The sequence below is a fragment of the Alosa sapidissima genome, chromosome 13 (assembly GCF_018492685.1).
Source record: "Alosa sapidissima isolate fAloSap1 chromosome 13, fAloSap1.pri, whole genome shotgun sequence".
In the NCBI taxonomy this organism is placed as follows: domain Eukaryota; kingdom Metazoa; phylum Chordata; class Actinopteri; order Clupeiformes; family Clupeidae; genus Alosa; species Alosa sapidissima.
The window spans coordinates 20,403,758-20,423,175 of NC_055969.1; the positions used below are offsets into that span (position 1 = coordinate 20,403,758).

The 19,418-nt window shown below is 44.9% G+C and overlaps 1 protein-coding gene across 3 annotated transcripts in view; it reads right to left on the minus strand.

Moving 5' to 3' along the window:
* Positions 1-528: 528 nt before the first annotated feature.
* Positions 529-19,418, minus strand: part of ttc33 (tetratricopeptide repeat domain 33) — a 46,686-nt gene continuing 27,796 nt past the window's right edge. For all 3 annotated transcript variants that reach the window (XM_042058803.1, XM_042058804.1, XM_042058802.1), the window contains exons 4-5: positions 10,261-10,392; positions 529-2,442 (exon numbers count right to left, since the gene is read on the minus strand). In XM_042058803.1, the coding sequence (XP_041914737.1) occupies positions 2,071-2,442; positions 10,261-10,392 (504 nt within the window). In that variant the 3' untranslated portion in view covers positions 529-2,070. The remainder of the gene's footprint in view (positions 2,443-10,260; positions 10,393-19,418) is intronic.

The following is a 19,418-nucleotide window of genomic DNA, read 5'->3' on the forward strand; positions in this document are numbered from 1 at the left end:
TCAGGAGTCAACAGCCTGGTGTGGGATCATTACGCACACCTGCATGAGGTATGGCAACTGTGTGAGCGAGTGGATCGAATGAACTGTCAGTGATGAATGAGTCTGTGTGTGTGTGTTGAATTAATATGACACAGGGGACTGCCAGTAGTGTGTGTGTGTGTGTGTGTGTGCGTGTGTGTGAGTGTGAGAGAGAGAGAGAGAGAGAGTGTGTGAGTGTGTGTGTGTGTGTGTGTACACACTACTGCATGTCTCACACCATTAACCCCAACGGGGATTCATGTCTCCTGTTCAGCCAGCTTGATCCAGCTGGACCTCACACACACTCTGATCTGATCGCTGGGAAATTGCTTTGGAACATGTTTGTCTCTCCTCTGACACTCACCACTCTCCTCTGACAGAGTCCAATTGCAGACGCAACTCTTTCCTAGAGAAACCAGCAGCACATCTACGGACTGAGGACCACCAACAACCTCACACAGAGAAGGAAATGGATTGTAAAAATGATTTTTCTGACTCAGTCATATCCTGTATTTTTAAAGGTTTTTATTTCATATTTCTTCCATTTGGGTCTTTGTCAGTGTGGTGAAACCAGTTGTTTCTGGTGCAAAAAGGGGCAGGGAGGGTCCACCATGGTGTTTACATTTAATTAAAACATGTTTTCTCAAAGAACATCAGGAACCTGAATGACAGCTTTGTGTATAGACCTTATTAACGTACACAATGCTCACAATGAATGCACCAAAAATGCAATCACAACATGCTGATACCCATCTAAGGTCAGCGTCCCGTTTCCATGATTCGGACCACAACTGAGCATCACCCTGAAGCAGAGGAGCCTGGACCGAAGCTGAGTATGGACTGAAGCTGAGCATGGACCGAAGCTGAGCATGGACCGAAACTGAGCATGGATGGAAGCTGAGCCTGGATGGAAGCTGAGCATGGATGGAAGCTATTAAAGCCTGAATGAAAGCTATTAAAGCCTGGACGGAAGCTGCTGCTACTGGTGGATTGGACAGCACATCTCCTCGAGCAGAGCAGAACACACGAGCAGAAGTGTGTCGAGAGGAAGTCTTAATTTTCTCATATTCTCAATGACTTTAACCTCTCAGAGCCCTCTCTCTCTCTCTGTGTGTGTGTGTGTGTGTGTGTGTGTGTGTCCCTCACTGCTCCGCTCAGCTCAGCTAAGAATGACTCTGTGTGTGTGTGTGTGTGTGTGTGTGTGTGTGGGCCGTCCATCCCCTGTGCATTAGCTAATGGTTTCAGAAATGACAGGATGTCCCATGCATCCGATACACTCATCAAAACTGGCCGCGGCTTGCCTGAAAACATCAGCTCTTGCCGAAAAAAACATTTATGACATTGATGGAGATGGAGAGGGAGAGAGGAGCTTCTAAATGGGATGTGAGTGGGATTCAGTTGCCCCTCTTTAACTGGAGGATGTGGAGGATGGCTTGATAGATCCCTGCTTATGGATCTAGCAGCATTTCCAGGTCCTTGGAGGGGTCTCAGATGATGCCTTGAATAAGGGAATTCTGGGATTCGATGTTAATCAGAACGGGTGGGTGGGAGAATGACTGGTTGGTTGCCATGGAGGCCAACATAAACACTCCTGGTGGAAAATAATTATGCCTCGTCAGAGGTACATTAGTGCTTCTCTTCTCATGTAGCTCAAAGAGGACACCAGTGTGACCGAGCCAAGGACATATTTTACGTCTGAGGACAAAGACGTGTCACCGCTGAGGATTTCAAACAAATAGGTTTTCCAGTGAGGAGCTTTGACTTTTTTTTTTTTATACAGAGAGAACTCAATCAAATCAGGAACTCTGACCGGGAGGGAGCACTTCTCCAGAGAAAGAAAACAGAGCAAAACAAAAGAAGAGGCCAACCCTGACCAATCAGCCTTGACATTTCAACAAGCAGGTACATGACTTAGCTATCAGGCTTGAGTACATCAATTAGATTTAGGCCAAAACTAAAAATTATAATCTCATCTGTACATTATCAATAGATTTCAAAAAACAAACAAAAGAACACAAAACACGAAACCCCGACAGTTTGGGTTGTGCTTGTCTACAATCCCCTCGCTTTCACAAAGTCACTGTGGGACGTACAGGGTGGTCTGTCAGAGTCCTCCCGCACTGTTTCTATGGTTACGCTCTGTGCGGCCACCACCACTGCCGTCCTCTGGAGCTCCTCGTACTTCTTCTGGCGCTCGGCGACCGCGGTGCACGCGGCAATCACCTCGTCGCTCTCGAAGTCGTCGTAGTCCTGCTGCAGCTCCGGGGCGTTGTCTAGGAGACGGCGTGCCTCCTGCTCCTGGTTGAGGACGCTCTGGGCGTTGCGTTTCTGGTCGCGGAGCTTCCGTGCCCATGACAGGTCCTCCTCCCAAAGGGGGCGCTCACACGGACTCAGGTGCACGGCCACCTGGAATGACCGGGTCGCCTGTGGAGGGGAGGAGAGCAACATAAATACACACATACATATGTATCTAAAACATACACACACACACACACACACACACATATATTTACACACACATATACACACATACACACGCACACAGACTCATGTGAACAGCCACCTGGAATGGCCAGATCACCTGGGAAGGGGAGGAAGAGAGCATAATACACACACACACACACAGTTTCTCTTTCACACACACACGCACAAGCACACGCACCAGATAGCCAGAGCCGTTGACACCCCTGGTCCCACATTTGAGCTCTAAACCGTTCTGTTCTGAATGTGGTTCACTCACGGTTTAGCTCTATTGAGCAACAACAAACCTATACTGGGGTTGATGCACTGACATCAATACAAATCCAATGATTTAGTATTTCAGCACACATACCGACAGACATAAACACACACACACACACACACACACACACACACACACACACAGGGGAGACAGATACAGGGGAGAGTTATGTGCAGAACATATTCAGCAGCAGCAGGGGAGGATCAGGAAACTATGACTGCGTCAGATACTCAATGCAGACTGATTGGAGATATTTCCTCCCTCAGATATTTTTAAACGATGGCTCATTCTTGAGCAATCCATCCAGTAGCCCAAAGGTCTTTGACAGACAGACAAAGAGTAATAGCATTTCTTCCATTTTGCTTCTCGTATAGCGTATTGCCCTGGAAAAGCTAACACTCTCTGGGTTTATTTTCCGCAAGAGAAAAGTTAACTTTACCAACTCTTCACTACACTCACAGAATGTCATCTTCATTAAAACAGATTTTTATGATAATTCAGAAAATAGTGTGAAAATGCCGCATGATTCTCTCTCGGTCTCGCTCCACCTTCTAGCGTAAGTATGAATCCTAATGTGCCAAATGTCAAATGTCAAGTTCAGCCTTAATTAGCAGTTTAAATGTTGAAGTCAGTCGTAACTTACAACTCTAGCCTCACACCCTGTGGCATTCTTAGAAGTGCCTGTGCTGTTAACGCGTCAGCCTCGTCGTCTTTGAGCGTGTCCGTAAAAAGACAACATGCCTCAGAGACTCGTTAAGGCATCTCTGATGGAAGTCATGGGAAAGGCTATTTATAATCATTAATTATACATTATGTGCTTGGAGCAGCAGAAAAAGGCAATTACGGTGGGCTTTATGCACTTGCCTCCACTCCTCATCAATCTGCGTGAGACACGCCATCGATTTCAAGACGGAGGAGCCAGCGACGGCTTTATGAAGTCACAACACACACACTGATATAAACACGTGAGGATGCACACATGTGCACAGACACACATTCGCACTGGCGCAGGTATGCACAGGTGCACACACGTAAACACACACACACACAACCACACACACACACACACACACACACACACACACACACACACACACACACACACACACACACACACACACACACACACACACACACACACTTTCCCAACATTCTAGGGGCCAGATGGAAAAGAGATTATTAATTTCATCGTCGCGTGACGGGAGAAGTCGTGAGAGGGACACTATCCAATCTATTCAGCAGTGTTCTAAAATAAAAGAGAGCAACTCAATACCAACGTCCCTGTTGGCATCCTATAAATACACACCATATCTCTGGCTCTCATCTCCGCAAGACTCACTGGTGAGTGTCGTCTCGGAGGCCCCCACAACCATGATGTGACGTGAGTCACCCGCTGCCAGACAACAAATGATGTAAGCAATATGTTTCAGCGCGAGACGCGTCCAGGGGAAAACCATTAGGGGTAACAGATATCTTTAATATCAGCCAGGGTCAGAGGGCTGGACTGTGCAGATTTTTTCTTCAGGAGGATGAAAAGCCAAAACAATCGCCCTGCTGAGGGGCTGAGAATGCACCTAGCACCGTGTGTGTGTGTGTGTGTGTGTGTGGCTGTGTGTGTGTGTGTACTGCACATCTGGATACAAGAGTACGGTGAACTTGGCTTTAGAGTGGGGTCGGAACAATGGGAGAGTCTGAAGGTTTAACTGAATCCTGTGGATTGTGTGACAAAGCTGAGTGTCGGGGCTGCAGCCCAGAGAGGAACATGCTTCCCTTGTTTTTATTGGGGGCCAGACATGTGCTGCCATTCTCAACTCAGAAAGTTACGTCTGGTCCCATGAGGTTGACAATTAACTTGATGCGTGTCCTCACATTGGCCTTTACATTGGCCTAACGTTACCCAATCTGCAGGCCAAACTGTGGTCAACTGACATCCCAAAAGCAACATGCCTTGAAGTTCGACCAGCCAGAACTGCTAATTTACTTGATGACTGTCTTTGATCAGACAATAACACAATGAATCATTGTACCGTCACATGTCGAATACAACACGTCTGGCCAAATAAGATGTACATACACCAGCACACAGATACCCTGGGTCAAACAGGTTCTAGCACGCTTAATAAAAATGTGCAAATCTTTTATTGCAAACATTCCACATCTGTGATGGTGTAGTGGGCTCAGGCATTTGTGGCATACCCCTGGTCATAATTCTCCCCGAAGAGCCCAAGGTAGTCAGACAAAGCCCCACAGACGTGAGGCCAAGGCTGCAATCCAGATAAGCCAGCGCTTGGCCACCTGCTACCTGGTCCACTCACATGAATGCCATGCTACCTAGTCTGCTCATTTGTGTGTGTGTGTGTGTGCGCCCTGCTACCTAGTCTGCTAGCATGTGCGCCCTGCTACCTAGTCTGCTAGCATGTGCGCCCTGCTACCTAGTCTGCTAGCATGTGCGCCCTGCTACCTAGTCTGCTAGCATGTGCGCCCTGCTACCTAGTCTGCTAGTATGTGCACCCTGCTACCTAGTCTGCTAGTATGTGTAGTGCACCCTGCTACCTAGTCTGCTAGTATGTGCAGTGCACCCTGCTACCTAGTAGGTAGCAGTGCACCCTGCTACCTAGTCTGCTAGTATGTGCACCCTGCTACCTAGTCTGCTAGTATATGCACCCTGCTACATAGTCTGCTTGTATGAGCGCCTGGGTGCCCTGCTCTTTAGCGCTCAACACCCTGCTACCTAGTCCACTCGTATGTGCTGCCCGCTCTGCTCTTTCACAAGCTCTGGCCTCCACCCCTGCTGCGCACGCAGAAAAAGCCGATCAGATATCGGCCTTGTGAGAGACACGCTATCCCAAAGTCTGTCAAACAGCCGCAGAGCCAGGGATCTGTCGCACGTCAAGCGGGAAATGTTTAATGAGAAATAAAAAGGGGATTGTGGGTAGTTTAAGAGCAGTGCTCGTCCAGGGCAGCAATGGCTTTAGCAGAGACAGGGGGGGGGGGGGGGGGTGAAAGAGAGATGACAAAGAGAGAGGAAGGGAGGAATAAATATAGTAAGACAAGGAGAGAAAGGAAGACAGACTGAGAGAGGGAAAAAGAGAGAGATATGTAGACAGGAGAGGGAAAGAGAAGGACAGGAAGGGAACAAGAAAGAGGGAGAGGACAAAATGAGAAGGAGAGAGGGAGGGAGAGAGAGGGAGGGAGAGAGAGGGAGGGAGAGAGAGGGAGAAGGAAAAAGAGAGAACGAGAAGGAAGCACAGAGAAAGAGAGAGAGAGAGGGAGAGAGAGAAAATAAGGAAGAGAAAGGGAGAGAAACAGAATAAAAAGGACAGGGAGAGAGAGAGAGAGAGAGAAAGAGAAAGAGAGAGGGAGAGAGAGAAAATAAGGAAGAGAAAGGGAGAGAAACAGAATAAAAAGGACAGGGAGAGAGAGAGAGAGAGAGAAAGAGAAAGAGAGAGTGAGAGAGAAAGAAAGAGAGAGAGAAAGAGAGTAGGGGGGGGGAGGGGGGATAAAGCGAGCATTAGGAAAGTTTACACAAGCGTTCCTGCATCGTGCTCTGCAACCTCGCCCAGTATGCTGAGACAGAAGACGGAATGTGCGTATACTGGGCATTAACAGCAGACCCTCGATTATACACACAACCTTTACTACTCCCTATACACACACACACACACACATTATAAACACACACACACTACACACAACCTTTACTGCTCCCAGTAAAACTTTTACAAGAGGCTCCGCACGATCACAGAAAACACAGACTTTATAAACTCCAAGCTGTTCACTAAATAACAGTGAAACATACAGTAAGAATGTATATTTAAGAGTGAAGAGTGAGATCACTGCTCTGTTAACGGTCATCATAAAATAAAGTGTCCGAACGCACTTTAAAGGATGCCTACTCTTACTAAAGGATGCCTACTTAGGGCAGCCGTGGCCTACTGGTTAGCGCTTCGGACTTGTAACCGGAGGGTTGCCGGTTCGAACCCCAACCGGTAGGCCACGGCTGAAGTGCCCTTGATGCAAGGCACCTAACCCCTCACTGCTCCCCGAGCGCCGCTGTTGTTGTTGCAGGCAGCTCACTGCGCCGGGATTAGTGTGTGCTTCACCTCACTGTGTGTTCACTGTGTGCAGTGTGTTTCACTAATTCACGGATTGGGATAAATGCAGAGACCAAATTTCATCAAAAGAGTATATATACTTATACTCTTGTTTAAAAACAACCTCTGGAGCCAGACACCTGAGGCCAGAATTTTCTATAAAGCTCGGAGAGGTTAGGAGATGCATGCACAGTCACACACAGAACGGCGACGAGACTCAGCACGTCAGACCCAGAATAGAAAGGCATGTGTGCGTATACATGTGTTTGTGTGTGTATATATGTGTGTGTGTGTGTCTCCCAGAATGCCCATTATGTGCTGCGAGTTGTTGGGCTGTGTTCTGTAGCGCCCGAGGGCTCGGCTCGGCTCAGGGACCTGCTCTGGCTGGCACCCCGCCGCATACTGCAGCTTTCCAGCCCGCCCGCCCGCCCGCCATCAGTCACTCACCACAAGGCTTCTCCCTTTCCTTTCTTGTTTTCTTATCTTATTTTCCTCCTCTCTTTCAATAGTGGTTGACTCTTACCGTCAGCTCAAACTCACTCTCTCTCTTTTTCTCTATCTATCGCTACCTAGTTCTCTCTCTCTCTCTCTCTCTCTCTCAACCTCCCTCCGCCTCTGTCTCTCCCACTCTCCTTCCCCCTGGAGAGCAGGTCGTAGCATGTGTGGAGTGGCAGCACTCATTCTAAGTACTCTTCCATGCCGCTAGGCTGGGCTAGGCAGGGCTGGGCTTTGACACGATCCCTTACTGTACGTACACACCGCCACCGACTTGAGCTTCCAAAGAAGCTCTGGTCGCCCTGTCAAGGACGCTTGTCAAAAAAGTCCAGGGAAGCTTTGGAAGCTTTGGCCGCTCTGACGTGACAGAACATGATCGAACGTAAAATGCTATCTTAACACTTCCGTCTATTCGATTGGTTGCTGGCCGTTGGTTGCTGAACTGCGTCATAGCTCATTACCATAAAGTTGACTGACTTTCAACTTTCTGCTTGACGCTCAAGACGCCCAAAACGTGACGCCGACGGATTTGCCGCTTCTGGCAGCTGAGAGAAGCCGGCTTCCACTGAAAATGAATGACTTCCTGAATCTTTGGAAGCTCAAGTCGTCGGCGGTGTGTACGTATAGTTATATATCTCACAGGAGCAGAAGCAACTGACAGCTGTTTAACGCACACACAGAGTGCAGAGATCCCAGCGACAGCTCAGAGAGGCAGAGTTAGTGGGGAGACCTTGTGATGGCGAGAATAAAACAGAGAGAGAACATGAAAGAGAGATAGAGGAAGAAAGAAGGAGGGGGGGGGGGGGGTAAACGTGAAGTCCTAGCAACAAGTGTCGCTCGATAAAAATAAGGGAATCTGGCAATTGGGAAGCACCTGAGGTACAGTATATACACAGCAACTCAGCACCCGGCTTACATTACAACTAACAAACATCAGCAACCTGGCTAACATTTCAGCTAACAAACATCTATCTGTTAAATAGTTCCTGAGTACTAAATTCAGATTAAGTGCTCAGAACTCCTAAGATGAAAAAGTGAAACACCATTTAGTCATTGAAGGGATTAGTGACAAGAGACCATGGGATGTTAATGTTTAAGCGATTACAGGAGAAATAACCACTGACAATGCCAAACAACACACATCAAAGTTTGTTTATGTTTATGGTATTTGGCAGACGCTTTCGTCCAAAGCAACTTACAGTATATTAACACTAATTATTAGTAAAAACAAGATTAAAATAAAGTTGAAATGTCTACATTAAGTATGATTTAATAATAGTATTAATAGCAACAATGACCAATAACTATTACCATACCATGCCATGTCAAGAGCAAAGGTATAACTATAGAGAACATGTGTGATGAGTGACTGGACTAGCAGAAGCAGTAAAACTACACGCCATAGGCCTACACAATAAAAAAATTCACACTATAACATTCTAATCAATACTGTGTCTGTCTTTATGTTTATGGTATTTGACAGATGTTTTTGTCCAAAGCAACTTATAGTAAGCCTATATAAACACTACATCAGTAATAAATAATAGTTTCAACTAGACATACCGCATAATGGTACAAAATATGACCGACACTCAGTCCTGTACATCCTCTCCGCGAAAATAAATCACGCCTTTGGGTTGGTGATTTAGAGCTTAAGCCAGCACCACTCAAGTAAGAGGCATGTGCAGGAGCTGACGAAGCTGCAGGAGCGTCTAGGCGACATACCTGCGTTCATGAATCAGACCACCCCGAGGCCTGTGCAAAGGCCGTGGTCTTCTGCCGGAAGACTCTCTTCCTCTTTTGCAATGGAGCCCCTTTTTTTTGCTTACCGGATACTTAAAATGTGTCAAATGGCATGTTGTTGGATTTTACCATAGAGAGAAGGAAAACCCATGAAAAAGAGGAAATGTTAAGAATATCTTCTCCTTCACTTCCTCTGTGTCTGTACAAAACAACATTCTGAAGGAGAAATCAAGAATATATTTGATGTGACCTTTTAACCTCTTTAACTGTTTGACAGCAAAACACACACACACACACACACACACACAGAAGGTTAAAAATCAAAATGCTTCTGAACATTTTGAACATACAAGAGTAGGTTCAATAGACCATAGAAATAGATGTCCATAGAAACACAATTTCAAAACCGTGTTTCAGTACACAATAAGCAACTTCTGAATAATCCAAAAACAGTAGATGACTGAGCTAAAATAACATTTTCCTTGTCATTTTATTAGATCATTGTTGAAAGCTCAGAAGCTCTTCCCTTTCCCACACAGAAAACATATGGAGCCGTCCCTTTAATAATTGGGTTTGTGGTAGCACAGATGTTAGCAGTTATAACCCCTCATTACAAAACATTATAAAACATTATTCATTGTTCAGCTTTCAAAGAAAAACTCAAGCGATGTTATGGCCTCATATTTGGGTACATTCGGGTATTCATGTTCACATGATGCTGTAAAAATGTTGCCTGTAGGCTTCTAAGTAACATATAGTAAACAGTAAACCTTTGTGTTGCTATCCATTTCATTCCTGAGCCAAACAAGGGCGTTGGCACTTCAGTATTACAGTTTTCTATTTCCGGACATAGCTGTGTGTTGTATTGATTTTAAGTATGATGGTAGACAGTGCATGATGCATCCCTAGCCATGTAAAAGTAAACTTATACTTTTAATGTCAGACATATATAAATTATCCATATTGAGTGCAGAATTGTCGACATTTTGAAAGAAATATAAGTTGAAGAATATTCAAGTTAGCCTACTGAGACTGTCATTACGTAAATAGAATGGACGGAAGATGAAATTCCGAATGGAAGTAGGTTTCACAAATAAGGTGGAGAGAGACTTTTGCTGTGGTAATGTGTTTGTGTTGCTAAAGGAGACTGTTGCTGGGGTAACTCACCAGCTCCACCTCGCCTAGACTCAGCTGGGCGCGGCCGAGGGTTTGCCACGCCTCCCACCAGTGGGGACGCAGCTTGGCTGCCATCTCTGCCGCCTGCACTGCCGGGAACACCTCATGCAGGATGGACAGCACCTGGGGACACACGAGGGGAGGACATCAATATCATCATCATCATCATCACCATCACCATCAGCATCACAATCATCAGCATCACCATCATCATCACCACTACCATCATCATCAGCATCATCACCATCATCACCACCATAAGCATCACCACCACCACCACCACCACCACCATCAGCACCATCATCATCATCACCATCACCATCATCACCATCAGCATCATCACCATCAGCATCACAATCATCAGCATCACCAGCATCATCATCATCATCACCACCATCACCATCAGCATCACAATCATCAGCCTCACTAGCATCATCATCATCATCACCACTACCATCATCAGCATCATCACCATCATCACCACCATAAGCATCACCACCACCACCACCACCACCATCAGCACCATCATCACCACCATCATCATCATCACAATCATCATCACCACCATCTTCATTATCTTCCATCACCATCATCATTGCCGTCATTATGGCTTATTAGCATCAGAGCCAGATAAGTTAATGAAACCATGAAAGGCCCTTAAGCACAGATCTAAATTAAGCACAGATCTAAATTAAGCACAGATCTAAATAAGACAAGATCTGAGTCACTTCCTCTCCCTGGAAATAATAATTTCCTTACAAAAACAGTAAATACCGGTACCCAAACATCCTAATATAAATAATACAAAATAGAATAATACTTTATTCTAGAATAATACAGATATTTTCTCTAGCCTTCGTGGAAAAATAAATGAAATATGGAATCACCACCTCAGATAAAGTAGTAAGTAAGTAAATAAGGCTCCTCTTTCACATAAGGTAATCAGGGAACCAAGCACAGGGCTTTGGGCTGTAGCAGTGCAAATATCATGAGTATACACTACAAAGGCTAAAGGATTGGGGGTGACTCTGCCCAGCATCAATATCTACCCAGCAGCCTGGAGTGTGATGACGTCACTCCTCATAGCCGTGCTCTGATAGCAGAGCGCAGTTGGTTGACACACACACACACACACACACACACCCTGGGCAGTGCAGTCTAACTCTGTTAAGCGCCTGGTTGACACACAGACAGACACACACACACGCACACACACACACACACACTGGGGAGTGCAGCTGGCTAACTCTGTTACGCACCTGGTTGACACATAGACACAGACAGAGACACACTAACACACTAACACACACACACACACTGGGGAGTGCAGCTGGCTAACTCTGTTACGTGCCTGGGGAGGCCCAGGTGATGATGTGCTCTGGACAAGTGATTACCATCTCGAGGGGGAGGAGGACAATAGAAAGGTCAGCTCTGGAACTATCAACGACCGTGGCGGCTGTAGGAATCTGCTCACGCGCACACACACACACACACACACATATACACTCACATACACACACAGGTGGACTGACGCCACATCCGTGAGGTGGTGGGCGGCTAGGCTTTCAGAGGAGCGATCGGGGGGGTCGACGACTATGCAGTTAGGACTAAGATAGGAGCAGAGGTGGAAAAAGTACGAAAATATTGTACTCAAGTAAAAGTACCAATACCTTGATGAAATATTACTCAAGTACAAGTTAAAATACCGATCTGAAAATGTACTTAAGTAAAAGTAAAAAGTAGTTAATTTAAAATGTACTTTAAGTAAAAGTTACTTAGTTGCTTTTTTTTATTGGGGGCGGGGGGGGGGGGGGGGGGGGGGGTACCAGAACAACCAGTTTTACCAGAGACTTTCTAATGAGGAGATACAGCACTCAAAAAATCCTCCGTAGTAATGCATGGGGTTAGTCAGTTGTATACAAAATATCACAACCCTTCCGCAGCAAAACGTTGACATGTGAATACATTGAGCCAATCATGTGGTGTGCTGTGAAGACATCGTGCCAATCATCTGTTGTGATCTCGCTGCTGGAGCAAGATTGGTGTCGTGAAGCCTTACGCACACGCATTTCTGCCGAAATAGATGCACGATAAGTGCCCAAAAAGTTTTGCAATATGGCCGCCGAGTGGAGTGGAGGTACTTGCCTGAAAAGGATTTTGGTCCTAGCTCGAGTTGCTGCAGCCAGCAGCTAAGGCAGCCATGTTCATGCTCCAAGTGTGTAGCGCTGTAGCTGCAGCAACTCGAGCTAGGTAAAACCGATTGTTTCAGTTTTGTTCATACCGACAGTACTCGGTGACGTTGAGAAATGGAGATCTATGTGAAAAATCACCGGAGTTCTCCTTTAAGTTTGAGCAGTAGTTGATTTTCAAAGTTAGTTGCACTCATCCTTGCGTCGCTTTGCAATGAACAGTAATCCAGCACAACTGAAAAGCCCCTCACAGCTGAGGCAGGCAGGCTAATGTTGAGTTGCAGAGAGTTTTTTTATATTTGGAAATGAGCAGAAGGTTCAGCAGATTAAAGGGTGTCGAACTGGGGGGGAGAGTGGGAAGTATAGGGCCCCAATGGAGGAGAGGGCCCTTGAAAAGTGAAATACGGGGGGTACAACATTTTCACCAGGCATTAGTAATAACTCAGGTAATCCACACATAAAAAATCCAAACAACTCCATAAGTAGAGTCATGTGTAATGAAGTGGAATAACACAGGGAAAAAGTATTGAACAAGCTAAGAAAAAGCACTAAGGCAAGGAAAGGGAAGGAACAAGCTGGAATCTGTAAGTAGTTAGAGTAGTTATCCTTTCTATCTGTGCAAATTAATAAGCTTGGTTAGTAGCCTACATATTGATGGGCTATAAAAAGGTTTTTCATTACCAAGGTGTCACACAAGAAACATTTCATGATGGATAAAAGCAAAAAGCTCTCCCAAGACCTTTGCAACCTTATTGTTGCAAAACATATCAATGAAACTGGTTACAGATGCAAGTGGAAGAAACATCACTGCATCATCAACCGGCCACGCAATATTTCTGACCAGGGAGTCAGAAGGATAGTCAATTCCAAGAGCCAAGGACCACTTGGAGAAAGCTCCAGAAAGACTTGAAGGCAGCCAATTCAATTAAATTCAATTAAACAGTTCTGGAAGTAACTAAAGATCAGGATTCACAAGAGGGACCCCTGGAATCTGTTTAGAACAATGGACCAAAATCACACCTGATACTGTGACTAATACCTTTTGTCATACAGGAAATGTCTTGAAGCTGTCTAAAGGCTTTTCCACAAAGTATTGAAGAAATTTCAGTAGGCACGTTCAATACTTTTTTCCTGTGTCATTCCACTTTAATACACATAACTCTTATGTTTTGGATTTTTTATATGTGTGTTAATATAATGTGTGGTGAAAATTTCGAATAGACTCACTGGAAGTTTAAGTTAATTACTGAAAATATATATGACTATATGTCCACCATATATTTATTTTACCTGAATATTTTAACTTCCAAATTAAATGTCAAAATGAATGTCAGACGAAATGTAATGTTTGACTGACTGGATTTTGTATACAAAACAGTGAAAACTGTCTAAGGTCACTCTCACTCTCCCTTGCTAAAGAGCTAAATGGTTTAGTCCGCCTGCACGATTCATAAGGTAGTCTATCTTTTGTTTATTTAGTTGAGCATCGCTAGTAGTGGACCGCTAATTGTTGTGCTGCTGGTGCAATGTCTTTCTCCAAGAAAGCCAAGTCAGGTTATTAAAAGGAGAGACATCAAAATGAGGGGAAACAACTGCTAATAAACTTATTTCCAAAGAAAGGTGAGCACAAACGTCAAAACACGAAATCCCATGGTGTTTGCTTGAATATCTCCGCTATCATTAGTGCTAAAACGAACTGAGACAACCCATTGAAATAGCGGAAAATACACTTTCATAGGTTAGGCTACACATGTAATCTGATGCAATTCGTGATCCAGCTCCATCTCCCATCACTTTCAGAAAGACTGCATGGCGCCAGCTTGATTCATGTCCTGTTGTAGGCTACATGCTGATCATTATCACTAGGCTAGTGGTTTAGGGCGTGATTACTTTTCTCTCCCTTTCTGTTTTCGTTAGTCTTAACTTTTTTTTTTTTTACTCAAGTAACGGATGGGATTTTTGATGTAGCGAAGTACAATACTTCGCTCAAAATGTAATCAAGTAAAATTTAAAATACCGATTTTATAAACTACTTTAAAAATACAAAATACACAGAAAAACTACTCAATACAGTAACGTGAGTAAATGTATTTCGTTACTTTCCACCTCTGGATAGGAGCTACAGATTCTGCCCTAAGCCTAGTTATATACAGGGCTTAAATTTCACTGCGGGATTGCGGGTATTGCGCATAATTTGTTCAAGTCCCGCAACTCTAGCCATCATAATGCGAGAAATTCCCGCATACACTTTTACAGCCTGTCTGATGACGTTAATATAGCCTAATCATTAAGTGGCGTGAATGCGGTGCTATTGACCGGACTGATCAACTACCGAGTTGAATTGAACATAGCCTCATGCAGACGCACACACACACGGAGAGAGAGAGAGAGAGAGAGAGAGAGAGAGAGAGAGAGAGAGAGAGAACCACTTTGCGCTTACGCAAATAGGCTACGCTACCATGGCAAACTTTTACATCTGGAAAGAGCTCCTTGGTAACTATCCTGCTAGCTCAGGTCACGTCAACACTTGATCCCAGAAAGATTGTCTTCGACATGTTAGTTTTTTGAACATGTATTGTATCTAATGACATAGAAAACATAATGATTTGCATACATATACCGCACTATGCACAACTTTTATTCACTAGCGACTACAGCCTAAAACCATCAGGTTGAAGGGGGGCTAATTACTCCATAGAATTACTCTCAGGTATTTTCTTAAAGTGACAGGCACTCAATTACACCTACTCATCACCAATGTGCACTCAATTGGACCTACACACCACATTAAAGATATGCCTAAGTGTTATAGGTTAAACGTCAATATGAGGCATTCAAATTACTAAATATGTTTAGCTAGTAGTAATTACTAGTAAAATGCTATACTTTAAAAAATGCATTATTAAATAAATAAACTCTATATGAATTCAAAAATATATGATAGAAACATATCACATAAGCTATCATTTTCAGTGTGTGTTTGTGTGTGTGGAGAGAGTCAAGCAGAATCTAGGATGTCCACTGTTGTGAATGATCCCACTACAGTATATATTACTGATGACGTCAGGGTGGTGGGGGCCCCAAAATCAAACACTTTTTTTTTTTAAAGTATCGAAGTATTGAAATCGCAATTCTTGACTTGGTATCAGAATCGACCCCCCCTCCCCCCCAAATTGTGTAAATCCCCCCTACATGAATAACCTAAGGGGGGAATTCCCCCCCATTTTGAAAAATGAATTTTAAGCCCTGATATATACAGTGCTGTGCATAAGTTGACACCCATGAAAAAGTTGACTAAAAAGAGGAATAAAAAAATCATCTTTTGGAAATTGATCTTAATTAAAAAATGAGGAATAAACCAACCTTTAAGGATACCAATTCTCTTTGTGAATGAATCCTATGTATCGTAAATAAATAAATGTTATTCCTTAAAATACAGGGGCATTATGCACAGCACTGTAAAGTGTACATGTGTGTATGTGTGCTTCACTCACTAAATCACACACACATACACACGCACACACTACACACACACATACACATGCACACACACGCCGCACACACGCGCACACACGTGCACACAAAGAGAGAGAGACAGAAAGAGAGAGACAGAGACAGACAGAGAGACAGACAGACAGAATGTGCGAGTGAGAGAGAAGGAGAGAATGACAGCGTGCGAGAGAGAGGAAGAGAAAGGGACAGGGAGGAAGAAAGCATGCCAGAGAGAGACTGAGAGAAGTGGTACGTCCCCAGCACTCAATATCTAAGCGCTCGAGTTACCAATGAGTCTGGCAGAAGAGGGGTCACGGCCTCGGGCTGCACTTCAACTTCAACTCCATTTCAAACGGCCCTGACAGGCCAGATCTTATAAATATGATAGATGATATCGGATCCTAAACAATCTCCACAATCTACACACGTTACCCAGGGAGGGAGAGAGAGAGAGAGAGAGAGAGAGAGAGAGAGGAAGAGAGAAAGAGAGAGAGAGAGAGGGGGAGAGAGAGGAAGAGAGAGAGAGAGAGGGGGAAAGAGAGAGGGGAAAAGAGGAGGAAGGGAGAGAGAGAAAGAGAGAGAGAGAGAGAAAGTGGAGGAAGGGAGAGAGAGAGAGGGAGAGAGAGGAAGAGAGAGAGAGAGAGAGAGGAGAAGAATGAAAGAGAGAACCACACAGCTGCGCTGGAGGGATGCCCTCTGCGCTCTGGGAATCGATGGAACACATGGACCAAGAGGAGGAGGGAGAGAGTGAGAGAGTGATGAGAGAAGAGAAGTGAGGGATAGGGGGATGAAAAGAGAGGGAGATGGAGGTGAGAGGGAGAGGGCAGAGCAGAGATGAGAGATGAGAAGAGTGTGAGGAGATTAAAGGATAATGAAAAAATGGATGGATGAGAGGATAGAAAAAAGGGATGGATGAGAGTAGAGAAGAAGGGATAGATTTCAATCCAGTGAGACAGGAGCAGACAATGAGAGAGAGAAAGAAGAGAGAGAGGACAGGGAGGGAGAAATATCAAAACATAAAAGAGAAGAAAAGTGAGGACACAGAGAAGAACAAAGAAGAACAAACTACCAGGGAGAGAGAGAACATGGAGATGAGGAAGAAGAGAAGAAAAGAACAGAGAAGGGAAGACGAGGAAACAGAACAAGAACTGGATGACAGGGGAAGAGAGGAAGAAAGGAAGAGAAGAGAGAAAGGGAAAGAGCAGGGTGGTGGAATGGAGAGAAGAGCAAAGAGGAGAGGAAAAGAGGAAAACAGAAGAGAACTGAAGAAGAGAAGAGAAGACGAGAGATGAGGAGGGAGAAGAAAAGAGGAGGGAGAAGACGAGAGAAGAGGAGGAGTGGAGAGGAGAAGAGCAGATGGAAGAGAAGAGAAGAGAGGAGGAGGAGGAGAGAAGAAAAGAGGAGCCACATAAAAGCACGTCATCGCCATGGCAGCACAGGACAAATACAAGAGCTGTGCCAGTTAAGATAACCTTCCCAGCATGCTTCACTTCAAAGCATTCCCATGGAACAGTGCCACCAGAACATCAGTGCCAATGACTGCCATCTACTGCCACTCAGCGGCAAACCAGCCCTGCCCATCTAAATGCCCTTGCCCATACCAGCCCTGTCAATTAAAATGCTCATACCAGCCCTGCCCATCTAAATGCCCTTGCCCATACCAGCCCTGTCAATTAAAATGCCCATACCAGCCCTGCCCATCTAAATGCGTATGCCCACACCAGCACTGCCAATTTCAATGCCCATTCCCATACAAGCACGGCCCATCTAAATGCCAACACCAGCAATGATCCACTGACCCATTTTAGATCACAATGTGACACTGAGATGATTGAGTGACTCTGTGGTATAGTTTGGAGGCTGATCTAATGTCCAGGACAGCTAAGCAATGTCAACAACAAGGCAGCTCTCTCAGCTCATAAAAGAGCTAAGACTGTACCTGGACCGGTATCTTATCATAAGGCAAACAGCAGTACATATCCCATAATATCCTGGCCTGTGGTGCCCTTGAAGGACGTCCCACCCAGATGCAGCGCTTCATTTGTTACCAGTATGTGTTCCGTGACCTTCCGTGTGTGTGGGGGGGTGGGGGTGGGGTCAAGAAGGCCAGAGATGGTCAGGGTTGTCAACACCGATGACATCATGCTTCCGGCCACCCTGCAAACCACCCTTAAGTCAGACACTCAAAGAGGAACTTGCTAATTTTCCTTTAGTTTGACCAGAGTTTGTGAAAATGTACAATGCATCAACCACTTTTGCACTGTTGGGAAATCACAGACAGGCAGACGGTGCAAGACACAGCGACTAAATTCCAACCACTAGTAGCAATGCTACTGCAAACAGAAATGAAGTGATGTCTCCACCACACACTTCGCCAGCCTCCCCTGTGACAGACACAGCCGAAAAGGAGAAGTTTAAATATTGAAATTAACGACCGCGGCCCTGCTCGTGGATAATGCTGAAGCGTTCCGCACATCGGCACCGACATGAGCGTGCCGACATATTCTGTCATTTGCCTACACACACCAGCGCCGACATTTTTAACTGACAAGCCTTCGATGGGCGGCGCTGACAACAATAGAACTGTATGAATCTACGAGGTGGCGACAAAGGGTTTGGCGGTGGTGTGCAATGGAAACTGGAATCTAATGTAATCAGACGTCAAAAGCAGAGTGCACTGCCCTCATGTCGATGATTATGTGCGGAGGCCATAAGCGTTCTAGTGCTAGACTAAAAACGTTCTCTTGATGGAAATCCTCATTGAAGTCTGTTTAGTCCAGGAAAAGGCCTCAATCCACGTACAGGAAAGTGGCTCGTACAGGGCGCCTGCACCGGACACGTGTCTGAAGTGCTCTGTCCGCATAGCGCCTGCTGCAACAATTAGCTTCCACTATAATCAATGGAACTGGATATGTTTAAAAGGTACGCTAGAATGTCAAACAAATGTTAGAATGTAAATGAACCAGATCAGATCAGATCACGGCACAATCTCACACAGCTAGGACCACAGGAGCCTGCGCTGTGAGCAGAGTTAAAGTTTACCACGAGTGGAGTTGATAACGTAGGATAGCATCATATCGTTACTTTACTTCACTTGTCACTTAACAGTTTTTACAAGACATCTTCTTGAGGTTGTATGTGTGCGTGGAATAACGGAAGTAAGTACGAAATTATAACAGGCTTTATATATAACTGTATGATCGGTATGAACAACACTGTAATGGTAATATTCAGTGCTAGTCGGTAGTTTCTCTGAAACAATGTTTCCGTGGTCGTGTTTGCATATATGGCTGTTAGCTTTGTGTAATTTGATTTGTACAATGTATAAAGTGATTCCATAACCAACTGTAACCGGGTGATACTCGTGGGCATGTGGTGTGTGCGTGTGCGAGATGTTCATGAGGCTCACACGTGTATAGCTTATTCCTGTGTGTAATTACTGCATACTATATATTTTAGTTTATTCAT